Source organism: Poromitra crassiceps (genome assembly GCF_964638095.1).
Source record: "Poromitra crassiceps genome assembly, chromosome: 8".
NCBI lineage: Eukaryota > Metazoa > Chordata > Actinopteri > Beryciformes > Melamphaidae > Poromitra > Poromitra crassiceps.
The window spans coordinates 15,334,987-15,360,208 of NC_139629.1; the positions used below are offsets into that span (position 1 = coordinate 15,334,987).

Consider the following 25,222-nt stretch of genomic DNA (forward strand, 5'->3'; position numbering starts at 1 on the left):
ATGAGCGAGGGGTGCGCGGGCAGATTGTTCTTTACACATGAAGATCCAAAGAGTCGTCATCAGGGAGAGAGAAGGTCTGCCCGGGATGTGCATCGCTCAGCAGGTGAATGCTGCTTCATGACAGAAGTCTGTGAGATAGAGGACAGGACGGGAAAGAGAGTGCGTCCCTCCCTGTTTGTTAATGTGTGGAATTACGCATGGTTCTTTATCTTTATTCTATTTGAGCAGGGACAGTACACAATAAACATATTGCACCAGAGATAGCTAAGAGCTCATTTGCATCTGTAGTCCCTGCGGCCTATGGTCCTCTCAATCATCTATGCTGAGAGTGCACCTGGAGCCAGAGCTTCCATGTGGCACAAACTGAAGAGGTGCCACTTCATGACAACTCATTGGATCTTCATGTGGAAAGGACAAACTATAGCCTATTGCAGTGGTAGCCAACACGGTGCCCGCGGGCACCTGGTCGCCCACGGGGTGGCGCTGTGGCGCCCGCAGGCCACGTTGATTTTTTTTTTTTTTTTACACAAACAAGACAAAACAGACAAACAGGCTCAGACACAGGGGAAAGAAAGGAAAAAACAAAACAAAAAAATATAATCAGAAAAATGTATTTTTTATTTGCTTTTCTCCTACCTTCTCACAATAACACACGAATGTAGAAAATAATTGGTTGAACAATGCATACGTTTTAAAAACGTTTATTGTCTGTGTATAATTAATTATTGATTAACTACTTAGATCCACCTGGGCTAGAGTCAAAGTTTAGTTTTACGTTACGTCACTACGTCATTCACTCTGCGACAGTGCGACTGCCAGCTGCCAATGATTATATCAGTCGGCTAAGCTAAATGATGGAAAGCAAGAACAATGGAAGAAAAGCGAAAGAAAAAACATTACCAATTTCAAGAGGAGTGGGAGGAAGAGTTCTTCTTCACAACAGTGAAAGAAAAGAGTGTATGTCTCGATTAAATGCATAATACTCATTATTTAAAGGTAAATCGAGCAAATTTCAACAGGTAGCCCCCCACATGACTCTCTACCCTTCAGGTAGCCCTCAACCTCAAAAAGGTTGGTGACCCCTGATCTAATGGGTGTAATTGTTGTTTGGTTGGACTGGCCTCAGACGGTTATACACTATGATAAATGAGAAAATATCATGGCATGCATAAACTGCTGTGCTGCCATCAGAGGTAGGCTATATGTTCTCTTATTAAAATAGTATTATTATTATTATTATTAAAATTTGTTTTGACAGTTTTGCACAACTTCTTTACATGTCTGTCCAACTTAAGATGGGAATCTAAAATAACACCTAAAAATGTAAACTTGTCTACTTCATCTATCTCTTTCTCATCAGCATTATGGCTTCTCTCCAGTGTGAATGTGTTCATGTCTTGTTAGGTGTCAAAGAGAACGGACGTTGAGGCTTCCCCGAACACAACTCGTCTGTGAATGCGTTGATGTATGAATAGGTCACTTGAGAGACTGAAGCTGCCCTCACATTGGTCACAGGAATATGGCTTCACTCCACTGTGAAAGCATTGATGATGTCTTGTTAGGCTAGCTAACACACTGAAGCTGCTTCCACATTGGTCACAGAAGAATGGCTTCTCTCCAGTGTGAATGCGTTGATGTGTTGTTAGGACATCTAACCGACTGAAGCTGCTTCCACATTGGTCACAGGAGTATGGCTTCTCTCCAGTGTGAATGCGTTGATGTGTTGTTAGGTTAGCTAACACACTGAAGCTGCTTCCACATTGGTCACAGAAGAATGGCTTCTCTCCAGTGTGAATGCGTTGATGTGTTGTTAGGACATCTAACCGACTGAAGCTGCTTCCACATTGGTCACAGGAGTATGGCTTCTCTCCAGTGTGAATGCGTTGATGTGTTGTTAGGTTATCTAACACACTGAAGCTGCTTCCACATTGGTCACAGAAGAATGGCTTCTCTCCAGTGTGAATGCGTTGATGTGTTGTTAGGTTATCTAACCGACTGAAGCTGCTTCCACATTGGTCACAGGAGTATGGCTTCTCTCCAGTGTGAATGCGTTGATGTGTTGTTAGGTTACCTAACCGACTGAAGCTGCTTCCACATTGGTCACAGGAGAATGGCTTCTCTCCAGTGTGAATGCGTTGATGTCTTGTTAGAGTAGTTAACAGACTGAAGCTGCTTCCACATTGGTCACAGGAAAATGGCTTCTCTCCATTGTGAATGCGTTGATGTCTTTTTAGGTCACCTGACCCACTGAAAGATTTCCCACACTGCAGACAGCGGTGGCGTTTTGGTCTGTTGGTGTTTCTCTGTTTCATAGAGAAAGATATAAAGGATATGAAGTCATTATTATCTCTGACAAAGTATTTTATGATATGAAAGCATGCAAACAGACAAACATATATCTTGTTGTATGTACTGTGTAACATATCAGATTATCACATCATACAATAAATGACATCATATTTTCTTTCATCCAGATCTGGACAACAGCAGCAGCTTTGCATTGTAATATCTCATCATAAATGTATGAATAACCAAGCCAACAGGCTAATGTTACCACAATTAAGGAGGCAGAGAGAATAATTAGCGATCATGCCAACGTACAGTACAGCATCCTATAAATAAACGAGCTAACGGGTTAATTTATTTTCTTTTTATTAAGTTTCACAAAAAACATTCAAACATTTCATAGTCAGTTGTGCACATTTCGTTCAAACCCCCACCCTCCCACCCCTACACTTCTACACAACTACACCACAACAAAACACACTAAAGGAAAGAAGGAAGAAAGGAATACACACGCACACACACACACACACACACACACACACACACACACAAGCACAAGCACACACAAGCACACACACACAACACACACACACACACACACAAACACACACACACACACACACACACACACACACAAATAGAACAGGTTAATTTTACAGACAGATTCAAATTTTCTCACCTCTTCTAAAGAATTCATCTTTCTCTCTTGCTTTCCTTCTCCAGCAGATCTCTTCCTGCCAATCAGCTCTGACATAATCAAACAGAGACCGTTGGTAAAACAGGGAACACAATGGTAATAATACTGTTATAATAATATTAATAATAATACTGTAATAATATTTAATAATAATGATGATGATGATAAAACACTATTTGTAAAGCACGTTTCACACAAAGTAAAATAAATAAAAAAGCTGAGAATTCCAACAACAGTGCTGTGAAATCAATGTAGTGGAGTTGAAAGTACAATATTCCCCTCTGAAATGTAGTGGAGTGTTGGTAGAAATTAATTTGTGTCATTCATGTCCAGGTTAACGTTTGGCCCAGTTCAGCTGCAGATCACGAGTCAGGGAGTGTGTTGAAATCATTGACTGTGAAATAGACTATAGGCCCACAGCCTGTTCAACTATAGACATTGATCACAGAACACTGAGTGTGTTTTGAAGTGTGACTTCTACATTATAGATGATCTCAGACGGTGACTGGCATCGACTACACTACAGCATGTCCAGCAAGAACACGACGAGACAATGTACACTATGTTACTTTATTTACTGTCCTCTTCTCTTTCCGTTACAACTAGGCCTCTATTGTTATGTGTGGTTCTACAGAAAGAAACCCAGAAATAAAATACAAGATTTAAATTGGTGTTATCATACAGATGCAAATGACTTGGCATAGCAACATAAATTAACTCTTTATTACAAAGGTTATTGCAATTTATATGACTTACATTTACTGGAGCTGCCCGCACAGAGACTCTGAAAGTAGAAGTGACGAAGCAAATGGAACAAGTACACCGCTTCTTCTTTTTCTTCTTCTTCCTCTTTTAGGTTTTATGGCGGTTGGCAACTTGTGTTGCATTACACTCCCACCTAGTGTTTCACATTTCACATTTCAGCTTCACATTTCACTACTATAATATGTGTCCTATTCACCCAACTGTCCAGACTGTGACCCAAAGTGTCTACGCTGGTGAGAAAGCTTCAATATAATATAATATATCCAATGTTGCACCATGCCATATTGTTTATATAAAGTTTGTCACAAACAAACAAAAACACATGGTGACAGTGAAAAAATAGTGGAATATTAGTGCACATGTATTCGTACTCCTTGTTATTTTATACATACACAGTTACCAGGACACAGGAAATAATCTCTCTGGATGTTAACATTGTTGAGTTTAGTTGTGAAAATCTGTGGCCCTGTCCAATTCTCAAGGGAACGAGCTATATAGGTGGCATTTCTAGGTAGGAAGTTGTAATTAGGCTGTCTGAAACCAGTTTGATACATAAGTTCACTGAATTTGCAACCTTTCTAGGTACCTGGTTTTGCCCAATTTTCGAGGAACCATACAATGGTACCGTTGGTGGGTTAGGATATCCCATAATACAATTGCGACCCTTCCAATCGACGAAGAAGAACAAAGATCTCCCCCCAAACATTATTTATTATTGATTTATTATGTATTTGTTTATTTGACAGGGACAATACATAAGCCAGGGTTTCCCAACCTTTTTTGGCTTGTGACCCGATTTTGACGCCACAAAACGCTAGACATTCAAATTGCGGTACACCATCAATAATATCATCAGTGACATCTCACATGTAACAGTATGCTTCTTTTTCCCCTCACAAATCTGACTTTCATCTGAGAATTATGTCTCTCAGAATTCTGACTTTTTCAGAATTCTGACTTTATCCTAAGAATCTTGATTTAAAGTTATAATCTCAAACATTTTCATCTAAAACATTTTAAATAATTAAAGTCACTATCTGTCTGATAGTGAGCCCATTGACACTGTTTCACCTGCAATTACCACTCATGGCCATACTGTAGGTGTCACCCAAGAGAACAAAACTGAAGTCTTAGAGATGATCACTTTCACTTTAAACTCAGAACAAACAAAAAATCTAAAAAACACAAGTGACCCTAATCATCTTGGCTAGTTTTAAATTGTGTGTGGTGTATTTTTTCTTCTTCTTTTAGACATTTCAGGTGACCTTATTTGAATTCCAGGCGACACCACTTAGGGTCGCGACCCTAAGGTTGGGAACCACTGATCATAAGCATTGCTACATTTTAAAATGTGCAACCGATGCAACAGTGTATATAGGACTTCTACTGTATATAGATGCAGTGTATATAGGACTTCTACTGTATATAGATGCAGTGTATATAGGACTTCTACTGTATATAGATGCAGTGTATATAGGACTTCTACTGTATATAGATGCAGTGTATATAGGACTTCTACTGTATATAGATGCAGTGTATATAGGACTTATACTGTATATAGATGCAGTGTATATATAGGACTTCTAGCCATACTGTAGCTAATTTGCTGTCCTTGTCCCTGGTTAGGCTTTTGGAAGCTTGAATGCACATAGCTATATAAAAACACATAGGACTAAAACTAACTCAAACTAAACTCATATGCAGAGAAACAAAACAACCATTACAACAGTAACTGAGACAACAATGAGTGAAGATGACATTTGAGGGCAACACAAGGGAAATAAAGTATGTACAGTAGCTATACAAGCCTGTGAACAGTCAGTGTTTATTTATTTATTTATTTATTTCATTATTTTGTATTTTGTATTTTTTTTTGCACATATTAAAACATACAGAAATACTGAAAGTTACCAAGATAAAAAAAAAGGGGCAAAGTAGAGGCAAGAGACCCGCAAGGGCCTATACGAGGCCTCTACTTGTGAATAAGTATAACATCATAAGTAGAAACAAAATCAGCAAGTATGAAATCAAATTAAAATTTAACGAGAAAATAAACTAAAGTGACAGTATGTACAGTAGCTATACAAGCCTGTGAACAGTCAGTGTTCGCAGACAGTATGTACAGTAGAGCCCGATCGATATATCGGCCCACCGATATTATCGGCTGATATTGGCCGATAACCAATGTATCGGTATCGGCCGATATGTTTGCCGATATACCAATATTTTTTTTATTTTGTATTTTTTAAGTCATAGACAACATGTTGTGTATATTTGATCTTTTTTCTTAATTCAAGTTTTATTTTATATTTGTTATATTTGTGTTTTTGTATTTCTAATTATTTCTAATTATTAAATCCCCAGTTAAGTTTACTATTTCATTGCATTGATGTCAATTTGGACAATAAAGTTTATTGATAAGCTGTAAAATATCCTGCCTACATTATCTTAAGTCATGTCAAGTCATATCTTTGTCAAGTGTTTGATATTTGAGGGATCATTGCAAAAACATTGTGTAATATAATGTGTATATTTAATATAAGAATATCGGCCGATATATAGATATAGATATAGATTGGTGAAAGTTTGTCCAGAATGATATCATTTTGCTACCTTTTCTTCTCCCCTGCTGCACAGGTAGGATGATGCACATAAATATAGCCTACATTATGTAAAGTCATTGCATAAATGTGTTTTTATTGTAAAACTAAAATGTGAAGTAGAGCCAATTTATTGGAGCAGACATCACAGTAGGACATGACAGTAGAACCGCGTTACACTGTCACTCATCTAAATCACGTTAAATCTACAAGTAAATCTACAAGGGATATATATAGCCCCAATATGACATATATGTTTCACATAGGGTGGTGTTTTCATTTCGATGTTTTTTTTGGTCCGCTAAATTAACGCCAGGTAGGAAGATATCATTAGGCCGGTATTTAAGGCCGAAACGCCCATTCTCGCCCATTCTGGGACTGCGCCACGCCCAGTTCGCCTAAAGCGCATTTGGGGGCCTAAAGCCATGTTGATATCTTCCAGAGGCAGGCGCAAGGCACTTTTTTTGCGTGTAAGGCCAGTTTTTACGCCGAAGGCCTGTGGGAGAATAGGGCCCCTCGTCTGTGAACAGTCAGTGTTCACAGGCTTGTTTCAGTTTCAGCCATTGTTTTGCACGTGTGTTAAAAGCCTTCATCTCTGTCAGTTGTCTGATGTCAGATGGTAATGTATTCCACAGCTGTGTACCTCTTACTGAGAAAGATGACTGACCAAATGCTCTTCTGTGTTTTGCTGCTCTACAATTTTGTTGCACCTCTAGTTCTGATATCACTATCTTGTTTGTTTAGCAGTTGACAGAATATATCTGGGGGAAGGTTGTTTACACACTTAAAAATCAGTTTTATCAATGAAAAGTCTACAAAACTGTCAAAACTTAGTAGCTTATGTTTCTGTAGAATTATGCAATGGTGCCATCTGACTGATTTCTTATCAGTGCCTGTTTATACAGTATACAAATATCTAATATTGCCAGCTTCATTACCATCTGCATGGAAGTGCCGACCAGTGCATCACCCACTCCCCCTTTGCCTCAGCAAATCAATAATCACCATCACCTACCATCACCCTACTACAGTACAATAATTGCTGCTTCGGTCAAAAGCACAGGACACTGTTACTAATCGTACCGCACGGGAGCGCTGTTTTCAGCATTTCTCACCCGATCCAAAGAACTGACTACTCTGCCTCTGGTTGGCTGAGAAAAGGCTGGTGGTGACGCGAGGTTACTGCTTGGCTGTCATAGTTCTATGTGCTGTTGTCATTGGTGCAAGGAGGCGTTTTCAGGCCAAAATGGTGGCAGCGCTGTTGTCTAAAACATAGCAGTCTTTCTTGCCTTCTAGTCTTTGGTGGGAGTGGTGTGTGCGTGTGTGTGTGCGTGTGCGTGTGTGTGTGCGTGTGCTTGTGCTTGTGCGTGTGCTTGCGTGCCTGCGTGTACGTGCGTGTGCGCGTTTAGAGGCAGAGAACTCGGTGGCTCTGGGTGTTTTAAATAACATCTCGTTATTTGATCGTCATTGTTCGGCTGTATGCAGCAGACCAGCCGGTAAGGAGCCGGTGAGCGGTGTGTCTGGAGGGAGAGACGGCCTGGAGCAGAGACAGGTGAAGCCTGGAGCCGTTTTCCGCATTGTTGGAGAGAGACGGGCTGTGTGTGTCTGTCGCAGCCAGGTGAGACACTGTCAACCCGCTTCAATGAAAACATATGTAATGGCTGATCATGTATGTGCATGCTTGGGAAGTGTGTGTGTGTGTGTGTGTGTGTGTGTGTGTGTGTGTGTGTGTGTGTGTGTGTGTGTGTGTGTGTGTGTGTGTGTGTGTGTGTGTGTGTGTGTGTGTGTGTGTGTGTGTGTGTGTGTGTGTGTGTGTGTGTGTGTGTGTGTGTGTGTGTGTGTGTGTGTGTGTGTGTGTGTGTGTGTGTGTGTGTGTGTGTGTGTGACTGTCTGTGGTTTAGTGCTGGAGACAGACAGGACAGAAGAGACAGCAGCTCTGTCATGCATGCTGCCTGCTGCTGTGTTCGCTGACAGCCATTGATAGACTACAGATGAATGGGGGCTCCCATTCATTTCTAAGGATTCAACGTTACGTAACGTTAACGTTCCCTAAATTGTTGGTTTGGCCCACCAAATTTTATGAAATGTTGGCTCTCCGAAATCCGAGAATATGTTTTGTATTTGTCCAGAATTGACTAAACTGTTAACCATCATGATCAGGGTTCTCACAGTGGGGACCTTGAGGGGGTTTGAGGGGGGTCCCCAGAAAAAAGGGAATAATTCCATCCTTTCTGCTAACTATTGTAGCCTACCTGTAGGTAGATAGAGATAACATAGTCTACCTGTAGGTAGAGCTATCTCTAATAATTATTAGAATAATTAGTAATTCCATCATAACAGAGATTTAAAGAGACAGTACAACGTCTCATGGAAAGAATATATGAATGAACAGCTTTTCGTCAGGGCGGGCACAGCTGATTCAGTGGGCGGGCCCACTACTATATATATATATATATATATATATATATATATATATATATATGAACAGCAAGAGGTTTACAAGTGGATTCTAGTAAGACAACATATAGAGCAGAAGCCTCTCGTCCTAACACCTACATCCAGCAGCGAGTGGAGTTTATGGGTTGGGAGGGAAAATCTCCAGGCGACACCGTATGCCAGCATGGAGGGCACCCATATATTCTCATAGCATGATAACAAGAAGACAAGCTAGCTATCAGCCATGTTATTGATGCGCCACTTGTCCTCTTCTCCCTACTTATACTCCCACCACTTACTCTGGAGATGATGCGCCGCTTGTACTCTTCTTCCTACTTATACTCCAAGCACTTCCAGCCAGGAACACTTCTTCGTGGTATTTTATCGCAGTTGGCATCCTTTATGTTGGATTACCGCAAGCCAGGAACACTGATGATATCACAATTGCTCGAGTGACATCACTGATGACATCACAATTGCCCAAGTAGCATCACTGATGACAGAGCCGAATCAGTTTGCTCGATGGTTTTGGATGTGGGAAGAAGTTTGAGGTAAGGGATCGGCAAAAGATCCAACGTCAGAACTTGAAATATCAATGATGGTGAACGGGGGGTGCTGGTGATGAGGTGGCCTGTTCGACACCCACCTGTGCCTGGTTGGGGTCATTCTACAGAATTGATTTGCGGATTCCCCGGGGAGATGGGGAAGAAGAAGAGTTCAAAGAGCATAAAGATGCCGGAGACGTTGGCATGGAGCAACTACGTGCACCAGACGAAGGAGGTGGTTTCCCCACGAAGTAGAGAGCTGATGGATAAGAAGGCAGACAAGTCTGCAGGAGGAAGGGAGTGCATTTCAAATCTAGTTATTGATCGAGACAAAGATAATGGAATTAAGGTGGTTGAGCACGACTGCTCTGTGAGTGGATCAGACATACTGTAGGCCAGTTATACTCAACTGGCGGCCCGCGGGCCACATGCGGCCCGTGGGCGCCCCCTGTGTGGCCCGCGATGGAATTGCAAAAAAAAAAAAAAAATGTTTTACAGTGCACCTGAATGCAACATGCAAGATACCCGCTGAATAAGTGTCCAAATGTTCATGTCATTCTGGCCAATACTCCACTTCTGTTATAACATTTCAGTCTGGAATATGGAATATCTTTCAATAATCTATGATTTAGCTGCTAAATTGTCAAACACCGCCGTCTGCTCGCTACCCAGGCACTTATGTATGTACTTAACCTAACTAACTATCCGGTGTGCACAACATTTGCCCCGGGCAAAGCAAGTTGAGTATCCCTGCTGTAGGCAGTTGGGGAGGTATGGACGATGAAGAGAATAAGGAGGAAGAGAGGGGACAGAATGATGGCAACCGAGGCAATCAAGGGAGGAATAGTCTTAAAAGACTTACGGGTGAGATTGGTGATAGCTCTTTCTGAGAGTGAAGAAGATGGGCAAGGCCAGGAGGAGGGAACTGATATGTTTTTTGTAGTGATAAGGTTTATTGAAAAGGATCAAGAAAGCACGAAGATAATTAGCTCGTTTGTGCTAATGTAACTGAATGTGAGTCCCGAGTGGTAGCGAGTAGGTTGGTTAAACTCACTCCCCAGTATAAAGGCACGTTAATCAGCTCCGCTGGGGGGATTCTCTATCCTAGCTAATCGGATGCCCCCCTCCCACCTCAAGAGGAGCGTCATCTTACAATCAAGGGAGCTAGCTCTCTTGGTGCAGTGGTTGGCGTGTCCATCCCGAAAGCCGAAGGTTTGCCTTTCCATCAAGGCAAAGGGCGGCTACTTTAAAGAATCTAAAATTTTAATAATACACTTTTTTTGCTCACTGCATAATTCCATTTGTGTTTTGATGTCTTTACTGTTATTTTAAAATGTGTAAAATAGTAAAAAAATAAACATGCTTTGTCAGGCATTGTATATTTAGGAAATGTCTGTTGAACATTTGGATGAAAGAAAAGAAACAGTGATATCTGTCTCAAGAGGGCCAAAAATGAAACTATACTGTTTCTTTGCAGCCAGACACCCGAGAGCAGGTTGGTTGTGGGCCAAAGCTGGAAAAAGGGAAACAAGATTCTGCTTTTTAAAATCTGCACTTCTGTGCAACATCTGATATGGTCCAGTGTTACCCTGGATCAGCAGGACACTTCTGTGCAACATCTGATATGGTCCAGTGTTAGCCTGGATCAGCAGGAGGACAACATCTGATATGGTCCAGTGTTAGCCTGGATCAGCAGGACACCATCTGATATGGTCCAGTGTTAGCCTGGATCAGCAGGACAACATCTGATATGGTCCAGTGTTAGCCTGGATCAGCAGGACAACATCTGATATGGTCCAGTGTTAGCCTGGATCAGCAGGACAACATCTGATATGGTCCAGTGTTAGCCTGGATCAGCAGGACAAGTGGAGGCGCCCAGAGGACGAAGTTGTATGAGGGGATAATTTGATCGGCAAACAACTTCACAGGTCAGCCAGCATGTCGAGAATTGCTGCGCTATCAATTTCAAAATACTGGTGCCATGCCATGATTTGAAACCATATGAGGCAATAGTTTAATGTGAACTATTCCAAGGCCACTGGTTGGCTTTGGCCCACAGTCATGTGTGGAAATGCTGGAAAGAGACAAGATGGTTTGGTTCCTCTCCAACATTGTTCCTCCGCCCCCCCCCCTGGGCCTGACTGTGTCTGGGCTGGTTCTTGCTGACTGGCAGTCCACTGTGAAACTGAGAACTTTACTTTAGAGCCCGACCGATATATTGGTCAGCCGATATTGGCCGATCACCGATATACCAGTATCGGCCGATATGTTTGCAGATATTTTTTCATTTTATTTTTTAAAGTTATAGACAGCATGTTGTGAATATTTGACACAGCCGACACGCCCCTCCGCAAGGCTCCTGTGTGGACGGTTTTCGCCTGGCCGTGCACGCCCCGAATTTTATAACTACGCGGACCCGGCTGGGCGGACAAAGTGGAGTTTTTCAAGACTCGCGCTCACTTCCCACGAGCAGAAACCCGCACAGATTATAAAAGCTCCGCGCGTTTTCTCGTCAGGATTCCGTGTCTCTCATTTCCGTGCGGCCGAATCAAACCTCAAGCATATTCCAGCTTCAGGCGTGAATTATGCCAGACATATGGACTGTCAACACAGACATGAGAGACATGGAATCCTGATGAGAAAACGTGAGCTTTTATAACCTTGTCCGCGCGCATAGTTAGAATAACTCTCCTGCCACAGACGGGAGTCCCCTTTTATGTCAAGACGGAGGGCATCAGAACACAGCCAGAGAGTAACCAGTTTCATCGTTTACATCACAGTTTTCTTTTGATCGTTTATGAAAAGGTTTAAACTACCCCTCTGCAACCGATTGAAATTTCAATCACTTTGGGCCTGATTGAGGTGTTTATATGGAGCATTTTGGCAATTGGTTTGGGCTTTTAAACCAATTTCAATCTGTAATATGCTCCATGTTATTGTGCCTACTGTTTCTAACCCTGCCACTGTTAGGGTTCAGTTCCCACTGGGGTCACTCTTACTATAAATATAAGCCCTCAGGCTACTGGGCATATTATAAATATATATATATATATATATATATATATATATATATATATATATATATATATATATATATATATATATATATGCCCTCAGGCTACTGTAAGACACTCCAAAGTGTGCCACAAATGGCATTAAATGTACTCTTGCTTCTCTTCATACTGTGTCTATCTCCCTTCCTTTTCTCATACTGAGCGACTAGCCTAGGCTTGAAAGAATGCCAGGTATTCAGGGAATATGTTGGAATTCTCCCTCTGACTTCAACATCATCAGGGAGTGTAGCTACATTCCTACATGTTCCAGATCTGTTCCTCTGACTTCAACATCATCAGGGAGTGAAGCTACATTCCTACATGTTCCAGATCTGTTCCACTGACTTCAACATCATCAGGGAGTGAAGCTACATTCCTACATGTTCCAGATCTGTTCCTCTGACTTCAACATCATCAGGGAGTGAAGCTACATTCCTACATGCTCCAGATCTGTTCCACTGACTTCAACACAATCAGGGAGTGTAGCTACATTCCTACATGTTCCAGATCTGTTCCTCTGACTTCAACATCATCAGGGAGTGAAGCTACATTCCTACATGTTCCAGATCTGTTCCTCTGACTTCAACATCATCAGGGAGTGAAGCTACATGCTCCAGATCTGTTCCACTGACTTCAACACAATCAGGGAGTGTAGCTACATTCCTACATGTTCCAGATCTGTTCCTCTGACTTCAACATCATCAGGGAGTGAAGCTACATTCCTACATGTTCCAGATCTGTTCCACTGACTTCAACATCATCAGGGAGTGAAGCTACATTCCTACATGTTCCAGATCTGTTCCTCTGACTTCAACATCATCAGGGAGTGAAGCTACATTCCTACATGCTCCAGATCTGTTCCACTGACTTCAACACAATCAGGGAGTGTAGCTACATTCCTACATGTTCCAGATCTGTTCCTCTGACTTCAACATCATCAGGGAGTGAAGCTACATTCCTACATGTTCCAGATCTGTTCCTCTGACTTCAACATCATCAGGGAGTGAAGCTACATGCTCCAGATCTGTTCCACTGACTTCAACACAATCAGGGAGTGTAGCTACATTCCTACATGTTCCAGATCTGTTCCTCTGACTTCAACATCATCAGGGAGTGAAGCTACATTCCTACATGTTCCAGATCTGTTCCTCTGACTTCAACATCATTAGGGAGTGAAGCTACATTCCTACATGTTCCAGGTCTGTGTGGCAAGGCTTTTTTTGCCAAAAGGTTTGTCCACTGTATTTGATCATTCTGGCCTTTTGATTGCAGTATGTTTCGTTAGAGGCAGTAGTTTGCCCTAAAGCAAGACACATGAGCTTTACAAGCATGTTTTTGTCTTTCTGAAATCACCTGATATATTTAGGGGTTAGTTAAGCCTTGTTGAGACATAATGGTGATAAAAGAAACCACCGGAGGCCTGGATAATGCTGCATTAGTCATGTGGATTTCCCACTGTGTCTCCCTGAGTGAGGCTATGGCCTCAGCTCTCTGTCATAGAGAGAGAGAGAGAGAGAGAGAGAGACCTCGCACGCCCTTATGACATCACCGATGATGTCACAACTGATTTTATGACATCACTGATGACATCACAACCTCTTATGACATCACTGATGTTGTCACAATGCCTCTGACAACAATTTAGGCCATCACTGATGACATCATCATCACTGGGACTGTGTGTTGTGTGTGTGTGTGTGTGTGTGTGTGTGTGTGTGTGTGTGTGTGTGTGTGTGTGTGTGTGTGTGTGTGTGTGTGTGTTAGTTACACATGCAGTCATACACATGGCCGTAACTAGCTATGAGGACGGGGAGGTCCGGACCTCCCCTAATATTTCAGCCTGCAAAAAAAAAAAAATTTTTTTTTTTTTTTTTTTTTTTTTGCAGGCCAGGCCACTCACTGAACAGCAGGCCAGGCGCCGCCTACTGGTTTACTAGTGGTTTTATTACTTTATTCAGGTTTAAAGTGGGTGCATCTCATTGTAATCATGCATGATGCCAATTGCCAAGCTCCCGAAGTCAGGTATGCAGGTGGCTATATGCATGGTTTCAGTTTCATGACCCAATAAGTAACAAAAAGAGGTGGTGTAAAGTTAAAAACAACATAATATATTTTATTTTATTTTTCAATCGTTCCTATCAGGAATAAATAAATGTCCCTCTGTATGTTTTTTTTATTATCGATGATGACTTTGTGTGTTGTGTACGGCTTGGGTTGTGTACCTGTGTTTGTAGGTGTCATTTTGATATGAATTTGGCTAAAACAGTTTGTGTTTGTTAGTTACAATTATGTTGACAGGAGAGCTGAGCAGGTGGTGACATGAAAGAGAATATACTGAATAATGACATCACAACAGTATAATCCTAATGTTGATTTAAAATGATATATTACTCTAAATATGGCTAAAAAAAGGGGGGGGGGGGAACTCAAATTTTTTTCGGCGGCGCCCGTCAGGACCTCCCCTATTTCGGAACCCTGGTTACGGCCCTGGTCATACATAGTAGATTCCTCTCCTCTCTCAGTGCAGCGCTCAGTGTGTGTGTGTGTGTGTGTGTGAGAGAGTGAATTTATGACATCACTGATCTCCTTTCCTCCTCTCTCTCCCTCTCCTCAGTCTCTCTTCCTCTCCTCTCTCTCCCTCACCCTCAGTCTCTCTCGTGACTTTTGCGTGTGTGAGTGAATTTATGACATCACTGATGATGTCATCAGTGGGATTTATGACATCACTGATGAATTTATGACATCACTGATGATGTCATCAGTGGGACAGACAGAGCCCTAGCTCCCATTTATATACTGATGATATATATAGATAGATGAAATGATTTAGGTTACTACAATAATTAGGTCTACTTTTGATTTTGATAATTAGGCCTACTTTTATAAATTTCAGCCAGATTATGGAAAATTCTGCAATATTCCATGTTTTACAGTTGCTTCCATTTTTATGACCAAATTCCATGATTTTTTGAGTTTTGCGGGAATCATTGCCCCGCCCCCTACACTTTATAAGTCATGTGTCGTCCTATGGAAGTGTAAATGATATGACTGACAGCAAAAGCCACAGTGTAGATTTAGAACATGATGTTGCCTATTTAACTTAATGTCAGAGGAATGTCCACTTGTGGAAGCCAAGTTGAGGACAGAAAGCAGAGGTGTGTGTGTGTGTGTGTGTGTGTGTGTGTGTGTGTGTGTGTGTGTGTGTGTGTGTGTGCGTGCGTGCGTGCGCATGTGTGTCAGTGTGCGTGCATGCGTGCGTGTGTGTCGGCTGCAGTGACAGTGTGCTGTCTTGTGATTTTGTTCACATGAAAGATCTGCTTGTTCTTGAAACTGTCATGAGCAGCCCAGGGTCGACTGGAGATACAGTAGCCTGTTGAAAGTTAGTTTTGAAATTAGGTCGGGATTTCTGGCTGATTAATAGTGATTTTCTTTCAGTCCTTGGTGGTTTGAAGTGGGTCCTGTGTTGCAGTCCGTGTGTGTGTGTGTACTGTGTAGGTGCGCTCGTTATAGTTCACGCACGAAAAAGCCATGTGTAGTAGACGAGCATGTGGTAAAAATAAAAAAAAATGCAATTCTCTAGCGGACCACCAGGCGGAGCCCCCGCAGACCAGTTTGAGAACCAATCGTTTAGCAGAATTCGGAAACGTTTTGCTGAGAATACCTACTCCATACAGATACTGTAAGTGACGTGTTCTGACTTTCACTGTGTCCCTCTCCTCTGTCACAGGTGTAGTTAGTTGGAGCGACTGCCACTGCGGACCTCAGCTCCATCTCTCCCTTCACATGTGACCAGTGGACATCAGACCAGCCTCCTCTATCCAGCCCTGACCTACCCCCCCCCCCCCCAAACAGAGACCCTGCCCTGGGCCATCGCTTCTCCCCTGCCCACCTTCTGAAACAGGGACCCTGCCCTGGGCCATCGCTTCTCCCCTGCCCACCTTCTGAAACACGGACCCTGCCCTGGGCCATCGCTTCTTCCCTGCCCACCTTCTGAAACACGGACCCTGCCCTGGGCCATCGCTTCTCCCCTGCCCACCTTCTGAAACACGGACCCTGCCCTGGGCCATCGCTTCTCCCCTGCCCACCTTCTGAAACACGGACCCTGCCCTGGGCCATCGCTTCTCCCCTGCCCACCTTCTGAAACACGGACCCTGCCCTGGGCCATCGCTTCTCCCCTGCCCACCTTCTGAAACACGGACCCTGCCCTGGTCCATCGCTTCTCCCCTGCCCACGTTCTGAGGATTTTTATGCCCACCCATCTGACGGAGGACTCTCACTCAGGGACATACTGGGATTCTCCACTAAATAATGAGCGAGTTCTGGCTGTGCTTCAACTGCTGTATCGCAGAGCAGCCTCAGCCGGTAGGTGACCTCCCCTCTTCACCTTTCACATTTCAATGCATTCACATTTCTAGGGCCATATGAAATCCATTTGATTTATTTGTATATATATATATATATATATATATATATATATATATATATACTGTGTGTATATATATATATACTGTGTATATATATATATATATATATATATATATATATACTGTATATATATATATATATACTGTATATATATATATACTGTATGACGACTTTGCCATCTCATACAGCATCTTCGACATGTATAAACCAAGTTGTGAGGTGAGGTAAGGGTCCCAACACAAGACCGACCCCCCTCTCAAAACACCCCAATCTAAAACAGAATAATTTCTGTAGGCCTGTTTTACAATTATGAAATCATTTAGGTCACTACAATAATTAATTCTACTTTTGATTTTGATAATTAGGCCAACTTTTATCAATTTCAGGCAAATTATGTCAACTTGCATAGAGATTGTGACATCATCAGTGATGTCATGAATCACAGTCAAACACACACATCCAGAAGCACACACCATTTGTATAACAGATTACACAGCTGATGCAGCTCTCGGTGGCCTCGCATGTATGTATGTATGGCTTTTGAGTGTTGATGTGTGTGAAAAGTGTGCGCATAAAAGAGACAGATGCACACACACACACACACATCCCCATTGTGTGCTGTGATGTCACCTTGCAGAAAAAGGCGGCTCCACCTTGTCATGTTGTACTACAGAACAGTTCTATGCTATGCTAGAAATGACATCACTGATGATGTCACACTGTTTATGACATCATCAGTGTCACATATATATAAACATGTTATTGAGTTTGGCCATCCTGTATGTGCTCTGACGTGTCAGTCTATTTGAGTCCAGTACAGACCAGCAGACAGGCCACTTTGAAAACCATGCCACCCAAAAGCAGCGACAAGCAGCATTCTGAAGACCTACTCCAGGACTTCAGCAGAAACCATGGCACCCAAAGAAACCAGAAACCATGGCACCCAAAGAAACCAGAAACCATGGCACCCAAAGAAACCAGAAACCATGGCGTCCAAAGAAACCAGAAACCATGGCACGCAAAGACAGCAACAAGCAGCAGGCTGAGGACCTTCTACTCCAGGGCTTCAGTCGAAACCTCTCACCAAAGTCCAACGCTCTCTTCTACGCCAATGCCCTCTTCGTTTCTGTCATTCCCATCTGGCTGTTCTGGAGGATTTGGCGTATGGACCTGGCCCAGTCTGCGGTTCTGTATGCTGTGATGACTCTGGTCAGCACCTACCTCGTAGCCTTCGCCTACAAGAACGTCAAGTTCGTCCTGAAACACAAAGTGGCTCAGAAATGTGAGGGCGCCATTTCCAAGGAGGTATCCAGGAAGCTGTCTAAGAGTGATAACCGCAAGATGTCCTGCAAGACGGATGAGAGAATCCTGTGGAACACGAATGTCGTCGCTGATTATGAAGCCACCACCTTCTCCATCTTCTACAACAACACTCTCTTTCTGGTCCTGGTCATCGTCATCGCCTTCTTCCTGCTGAAGAACTTCAACCCCACTGTCAAATACATTTTGTCCATCAGCGCCTCCTCAGGACTCCTTGCTCTGCTGTCCACCAGCTCCAAGTAAACAATGACAGGAGGAAAAGGGGAGAAGCAGCAGAGATCAAGGGTTTTGTGTCAGCAAAGGGAGCTCTCTCTCTCTCTCCTTGATATGTAATGGATTCATGATCAGCCGGATTCAGTTGGACCCAGCACTTCATGGCTCTTTTTTGTAATGAGAATTCTCCTCAAAAGGCCCAGGTGCTGCAGTGCGAGTGAAATGTTTGTTACTGTTGGAGTCTGCACTTTTCATGCTGTTTAAAAAAATGTAACGTATAAATGTATGCAACGCCTGGATGAATGTAATAACAGCATCATAGTGGCCTTGTCTAACCCTATGAGGAGCTGTTGATACACATCCAGGCTGAGGGAGCACTGGCTGAAGAGCCTGTTTGTATCGGTCTAGTTGTACGTACATTTGTCTTGTGTCTCTTTTTATGTGTTTTTTCTATGGACCTGAGTCCATCAATAAAGTTGATTGAATTGAATTGATATCAATATATATATACGGTATATATACGTATAATTGATTGGATTTATATAGCGCCTTTCTAGACACTCAAAGCGAGGGGGAGGGAACTCATCCACCACCGATGTGTAGCACCCACCTGGGTGATGCACGGCAGCCAGTTTGCACCAGAACGCTCACCATCAGCAACATCAGCTCTCACGGTGGAGAGTTGAGGACTGAATGTGCCAATTAAGTAAGGAGGGATGATTGTGGCCATGATTGAAGGAATTTTTGCCAGGGCACCGGGGTCACACCCCTACTCTTATGAAGAGTGCCGATGGGATCTTTAATGACCACAAAGAGTCAGGACCTCGGTTTAACGTCTCATCCGAAGGACGGTGCTCACTCACAGGACAGAGTCCCTGTCTCTGCCCTGGGGGATTGGGGAGAGTATTCATCAGATCAGATTATTCATCAGACCATTAGAACCACCTCCTACTGGTCCTCCAACACCACTTCCAGCACCAGTCTCCCATCCAAGGAGTATCCTAGGCCAGTCCTGCTTAGCTTCCAAAGGAAGCCAGTAATGTAATGCAGGAGCCCCTGGTGCTGACATATATATATCTGGAGCTACGCGAAGGACAGAGAGAGAGACAGACGCTCCTGTCATTATAGTGTAGATACTATCATATGAGAATAAGGTTGCGAAATGAGATTGATGTACATAAATGTAGATCAAAGAATTAAAAATAATAATACAATTCCGTTCCTCTTTCCCTTTGCAGAAGCGACGGAGGCGCATTGACAGGAGTATGATTGGCGAACCGACCAACTTTGTCCACACAGCTCACGTGGGATCGGGGGACCTCTTCAGTGGCATGAATTCGGTAAGCAACAGAATATGGCTGTGTTACTTGCATTTGCGTGTATATCCCTCGTTTGTGTGTGTATCCCTTTAACACCGCGGTCTTAAAGGGATACACACACAAATGCTGCATCAGGTATCAATGGGTTAAAAAGTAGCAAAGTCTTAAAAGCCTTTTGATGAAGTATTACATTTTGTAGCTATTGTGCTGCTTGTGATAATGGGCATATGATATCATCTCATATCGATTGCAGACCCCTGAATTGAATCGAAATTGTGTGGTGGCAGACTTTGTGATATCAGCAAATATCGTATCGTTGTCCAAAGAATCGATACAGTAGTAGCATATCCTTGGCTGACAATGTTTAGAATGAAAATGTACCCAGCAGTACTTATAGCACTGGACTGGAGTCTCTTTTTTTCCAGTTGACTCAACTGTTCATTGATCCCCTCAATATGTGTATGTACCTATATTCCTTTTACTGTATGTTTCCATTATTCTTTCTCTTTAACTCATCAAAATTCTTTTATAGCTGATATTTCAGAGAAATCTCCAAACAGTGTAGCAGCTGTGGAGCTGGTAGGGGATTCAGTGTCTTGCTCAAGGACACGTTAGCTAGAGTTAGTTAAGCTGCTTTCACACATGTCTGGAATTCAGGAGTTATCTAGAGGCCAGCCGTATCGCTGTCTATGTGTGAACAGATTTTAGAGGCTCATGCGCGCTCCCGCGAGCCTCCTCCTAGACGGAGGGAAGTGTACCCCCAGCCGTACTCGCAGGGGCGGATTGTCCCCCCCCCCCCCCCCCCTCCCTCCAGAGCTGAAGTAGTCAGCTCAGTGAGTGCATGAGGACAGAGACATCGTGACAGATTATTATTATATAAATAGTCGATGTGAATGAGCGAGCAAAAAACACATCATGCCATTTGGTTTCCAAATGAAGCTCAAACCTGCTCCGTGTGCGACAGCCAACATGTTACTGGGGGTTGAAAGGCTCATGGCTCTGATCTGATTTCATGTCTGCTTCGCACAGCACACACATTTAATAAGCATTTTTGGACGCGAGGGTCGTCCCGCTTCCCAGTATTGGACATCGCTAGGTAGGGTATCTGGATCTGGTTGCGTCCATGTCTTTGATTTAACGTTTACACAGCGTTTGTGAAGATTCAATGGCAGAACCGCAAATTCCAAGTAGCGTCAAGTCAGGCAGTATAAAACGAAAACTTCCGGGTATAACCTTCGCAATAATGGCAATTACCGTAAATTCCGGACTATAAGCCGCGGCTTTTTTCCCGTTTTTTGGCCTTTTTTGGCCCCTGCGGCTTATATAACGTTGCGGCTTATCTATGGATTTTTTCAAAAAAAAAAAAAAAAATCTCTCTTTTTTAGCACTCTTTCTAACTATAAATCCACTTCTGTTTTAATTTCCTCTCTTGCCCTCTTTTAACAACATAACATAACATAACACAACACAGGTAAGCAGAAAGAAAAAGACGAAGCAATCACCGCCATGAATGAGGAAATGACTCACCTGCTGGAGGCTGGAGATACACGGCTTGGGCTAAACTTTTACTCCGTGAAACACTATCGATTAAGTCCGACATCGCTCAGAGGTTTGAGCAGCTTGAAAACAAGTTTGAAAACGTGCAGAAGTCCATCCACTCAATCACTAAAGCAAATAAGGCAACCGTGAACAGAGTTTCTAATGCGGAAAAGCGCATCAGCGCACTGGAGGACAAAAACAACACAGTGAGTCCGAAAGTGGATAAAATGCAAAAACAAATCGAAACCCTGCACACGCAGGTTGATGACTTAATCAGCAGGAGTAAAAGAAATAACATTCGCCTGATCAATGTAAAAGAGGGAGCTGAGATTGGTGACATGGACGCTTTCGTGGCAAAATCCTGTGTTACATCCTGGACCTGAAGGAAGGCGAGAAACCACCAGAGGTGGACAGGGCACACCGGGCGCCTCGGCCACGTCCAGACCCCGGCCTGCCACCGAGGGCCATCTTCATCTGCCTACTCCGCTGGCCCGACCGTCAACTCATCCTCCAGGCTGCGGGGAAGAAGCCCCTCACCTGGGAGGGTACGCGCTTTTTCGTCCGGCAGGACCTCTCCGCGTTGGTGCAACAGAAACACGCAACATACAACAGCATCATCGAAAAGGTTAAAGTCAATGGATATCGCTTTGGCGTACTGTACCCAGCGAGACTCGTCATAACCATTGATGGACAGCGGCGGAACAAGAGCTCAAAGTGAAACTGCCGAATATCTTTTGAGTTGGACTGGTCAATAGTACTGTGAGTAACTAAAATAAAAAACGGAATTCTCTCTTCTTTAGCACTCTTTCTAACTATAAATCCACTTCTGTTTTAATTTCCTCTCTTGCCCTCTTTTCACCACACCGCGGACACTGTGTGCACTGTAAAAAAAAACAAAAAATACCATTAAAACACCCGCGGCTTATAGTCCGGTGCGGCTTATATAAGAAAAAAATAGTCAACTTTGAAGGTGCGGCTTATACAGTCCGGAATTTACGGTAAATAAAGTAAATGCACGTGTAATGTTTTTTGTGTGTGTTTCGAAAGATACAGAACGGAGATAAACTGGAAGAATATCTGCTCCCTTCGAAAAGTCAATTTTAACCCGTAGTGAGTCGACATTCTGATTTTTTGTTACTAAGTAATACAACATTTATTTTATTTTGAAGGTAAAAACGTCTAGCTTCCTGTATTCTGTATAATTCTAGTAGGTTTGATGCATTTTAGGACTGAACATAGCAAAGACCTGTTTTGTTTGTAGTGCTTGCGACTCGAGGAAATCGATGCATCTGGGCATGAGTTGTAGGGTTGTTTAATTAATTACTAACGTTATGCGCAAACGATTATATGCCGTGAACGTTAGGCAGTTATCGCCCATTATGTATTTTTAGTTTTCACAACTCCCCATTGTGTGGTCATGCTCAAATTCCCCCACCCCGCCCCCTCCCCCGCCCCCTCTCTACTTTACAAACTCTGCGGAGGTGCTACTCATGTGAGAATGCAACATGCCTCATGTGTGAAAGGGTACACTTCACGTATCATCCGGGGCAGGCTCAGTGGGGAGCAACGCTCACCTGATCCGGAGTTCATGTGTGAAAATAGCTTTAGAGTGCAGGTTTGAACCCCAGGTCCACCGGTTGCAAGATGGTCCCCATACTACTTCACCCTGCTGTCTTTCCCCATCAGGTGAACTCCATTCAAAACCAAATGCAGTCGAAGGGAGGGTACCGGGGCGAGCCCATGCCAGTGAATGTCCAGCTGCAGTTGGTGGAAACGCAAGCAGGATAACTGACAGGCTGCATGGTAAGAAACTCACTGTTACCAAGCAGGATAACTGACACACTGCATGGTAAGAAACTAATTATGTTACCATGCAGGGTAACTGACACACAGCATGGCAAGAAACTCACTCTGTTACCAAGCAGGATAACTGACACAAAGCATGGTAAGAAACTCATTATGTTACCAAGCAGGATAACTGACACAAAGCATGGTAAGAAACTCATTATGTTACCAAGCAGGATAACTGACACAAAGCATGGTAAGAAACTCATTATGTTACCAAGCAGGATAACTGACACAAAGCATGGTAAGAAACTCATTATGTTACCAAGAAGGATAACTGACACACTGCATGGCAAGAAACTCACTCTGTTACCAAGCAGGATAACTGACACACAGCATGGTAAGAAACTCACTGTTACCAAGCAGGATAACTGACACACAGCATGGTAAGAAACTCATTATGTTACCAAGCAGGATAACTGACACACTGCATGGTAAGAAACGAATTATGTTACCAAGCAGGATAACTGACACACAGCATAGTAAGAAACTCACTGTTACCAAGCAGGATACCTGACACACAGCATGGTAAGAAACTCACTGTTACCAAGCAGGATATCTGACACACAGCATGGTAAGAAACTCATTATGTTACCAAGCAGGATAACTGACACACAGCATGGCAAGAAACTCACTCTGTTACCAAGCAGGATAACTGACACACAGCATGGCAAGAAACTCACTCTGTTACCAAGCAGGTAACTGACACACAGCATGGTAAGAAACTCATTATGTTACCAAGCAGGATAACTGACACACTGCATGGTAAGACACACTCAGTTCCCTTCCGCCCCAAAAAGGCACCCCAACCAACCAGAGGAGGTGCTAGTGCAGTGACCAGGACACATACCCTTAATCCGTTTTCACACCCGCAGACGCAGCCAATCGTGCCTGTATGGACGCCCGATCAGGCCGGAGGTAACACGGGGGCGCGAACCTGCGACCCTCATGTTGCTAGGCAGAGAATCTACCACTACACTACCCGGACGCCCAGTAATTGAAATGCTTTCTTGCAGAATGGTTTTGCATTAAGTGGAAGTGACTGTATTGTCTTCTCTTTAAGGTTCCTCTACCAATGTGAATGTTTCTCCATCCTGGTTGTCATGACACCTGCCTTCAGTGACCGCTCCCCATCCTCGCCCAAATATACTGGACTGAGGTCACAACTCTTTACAGCCCAACCCTCCTCTGATGGACTGAGGTCACAACTCTTTACAGCCCAACCCTCCTCTGATGGACTGCTCCCCCCCCAGCATGTCCTATCTGTACCACCATCACACAGAAGCTAACTGACCATGCACTGTAGCAGCTTTTAACAGTTTCAGTGTCCTCCACCTTCAAACCTCCAGCCAGATGCTAGCATGCTCCTCATACCTGCAAAGGTGACTCTGCTGTGATTGGTTCCGCTGATAATACTCCAAATGTAATTGTTTTGTGTTGTTTCCATTAAGAGCGTCGTTGTCATTGTTGTTGTTGTTGTTGTCTGGCTGGGTGGCCAAAATAACAGGTTACTGCATCTTTGTGAAAACTGGCTTGCTATCATCCTCTGTTGCCAAAATATCTCTAGCTAATGTGGAATAATGCTGTGAAGGACTTGTTGTTTTCTTATTGCAGTAAATGCTACTCCACAAGGAAATATGATTGCTACATTGTTGTTTACATTATTTCCGTACCCATTCCCTGTCCTTCATTATAGCTGTATTTGGACACAATGATGCCATTTGAGTCAACTATGTTGTTGATAAAAAAAAGAGTTGAAGATAGTAAAATTTAACATGACTACGTTTAATTTTACATCCTCATGTCTTCATCTTTATGTCACACAAAAACCATGATTACACATTATGCTTAAGTTATCACGTTTGCTGCACGTGTCATGTTGACACATTTGTATCTTACATTAGCAGTTTAAAGCCCAAGTAACATCACTGGAGAAATGCTATGCTATCTCATTCTCAACCAGTTCATTATCAGCTTTGCCAGCATTAAACCAGCTTAACCACCTGATCCAAACGGTATGGTATCTCAACCAGGTCATTATCAGCTTTGCCAGCATTAGACCAGCTTAACCACCTGATCCAAACGCTATGGTATCTCAACCAGGTCATTATCAGCTTTGCCAGCATTAGACCAGCTTAACCACCTGAACCAAACGGTATGGTATCTCAACCAGGTCATT

The 25,222-nt window shown here is 43.1% G+C and overlaps 1 protein-coding gene and 1 pseudogene across 2 annotated transcripts; both read left to right on the plus strand.

Moving 5' to 3' along the window:
- Positions 1-16,567: 16,567 nt before the first annotated feature.
- Positions 16,568-24,621, plus strand: cdc42se2 (CDC42 small effector 2). Its single transcript, XM_083641434.1, has 4 exons — positions 16,568-16,744; positions 19,579-19,680; positions 22,885-23,001; positions 24,107-24,621. The coding sequence occupies exons 1-3, from the start codon at positions 16,691-16,693 to the stop codon at positions 22,984-22,986; spliced, it is 258 nt and encodes an 85-aa protein (XP_083497560.1). The 5' UTR covers positions 16,568-16,690; the 3' UTR covers positions 22,987-23,001; positions 24,107-24,621.
- On the plus strand, positions 17,819-18,370 carry LOC310780353 (translocon-associated protein subunit gamma pseudogene; annotated as a pseudogene). The gene has a single exon. The product of its transcript is annotated as a translocon-associated protein subunit gamma pseudogene (transcript).
- Positions 24,622-25,222: the final 601 nt, after the last annotated feature.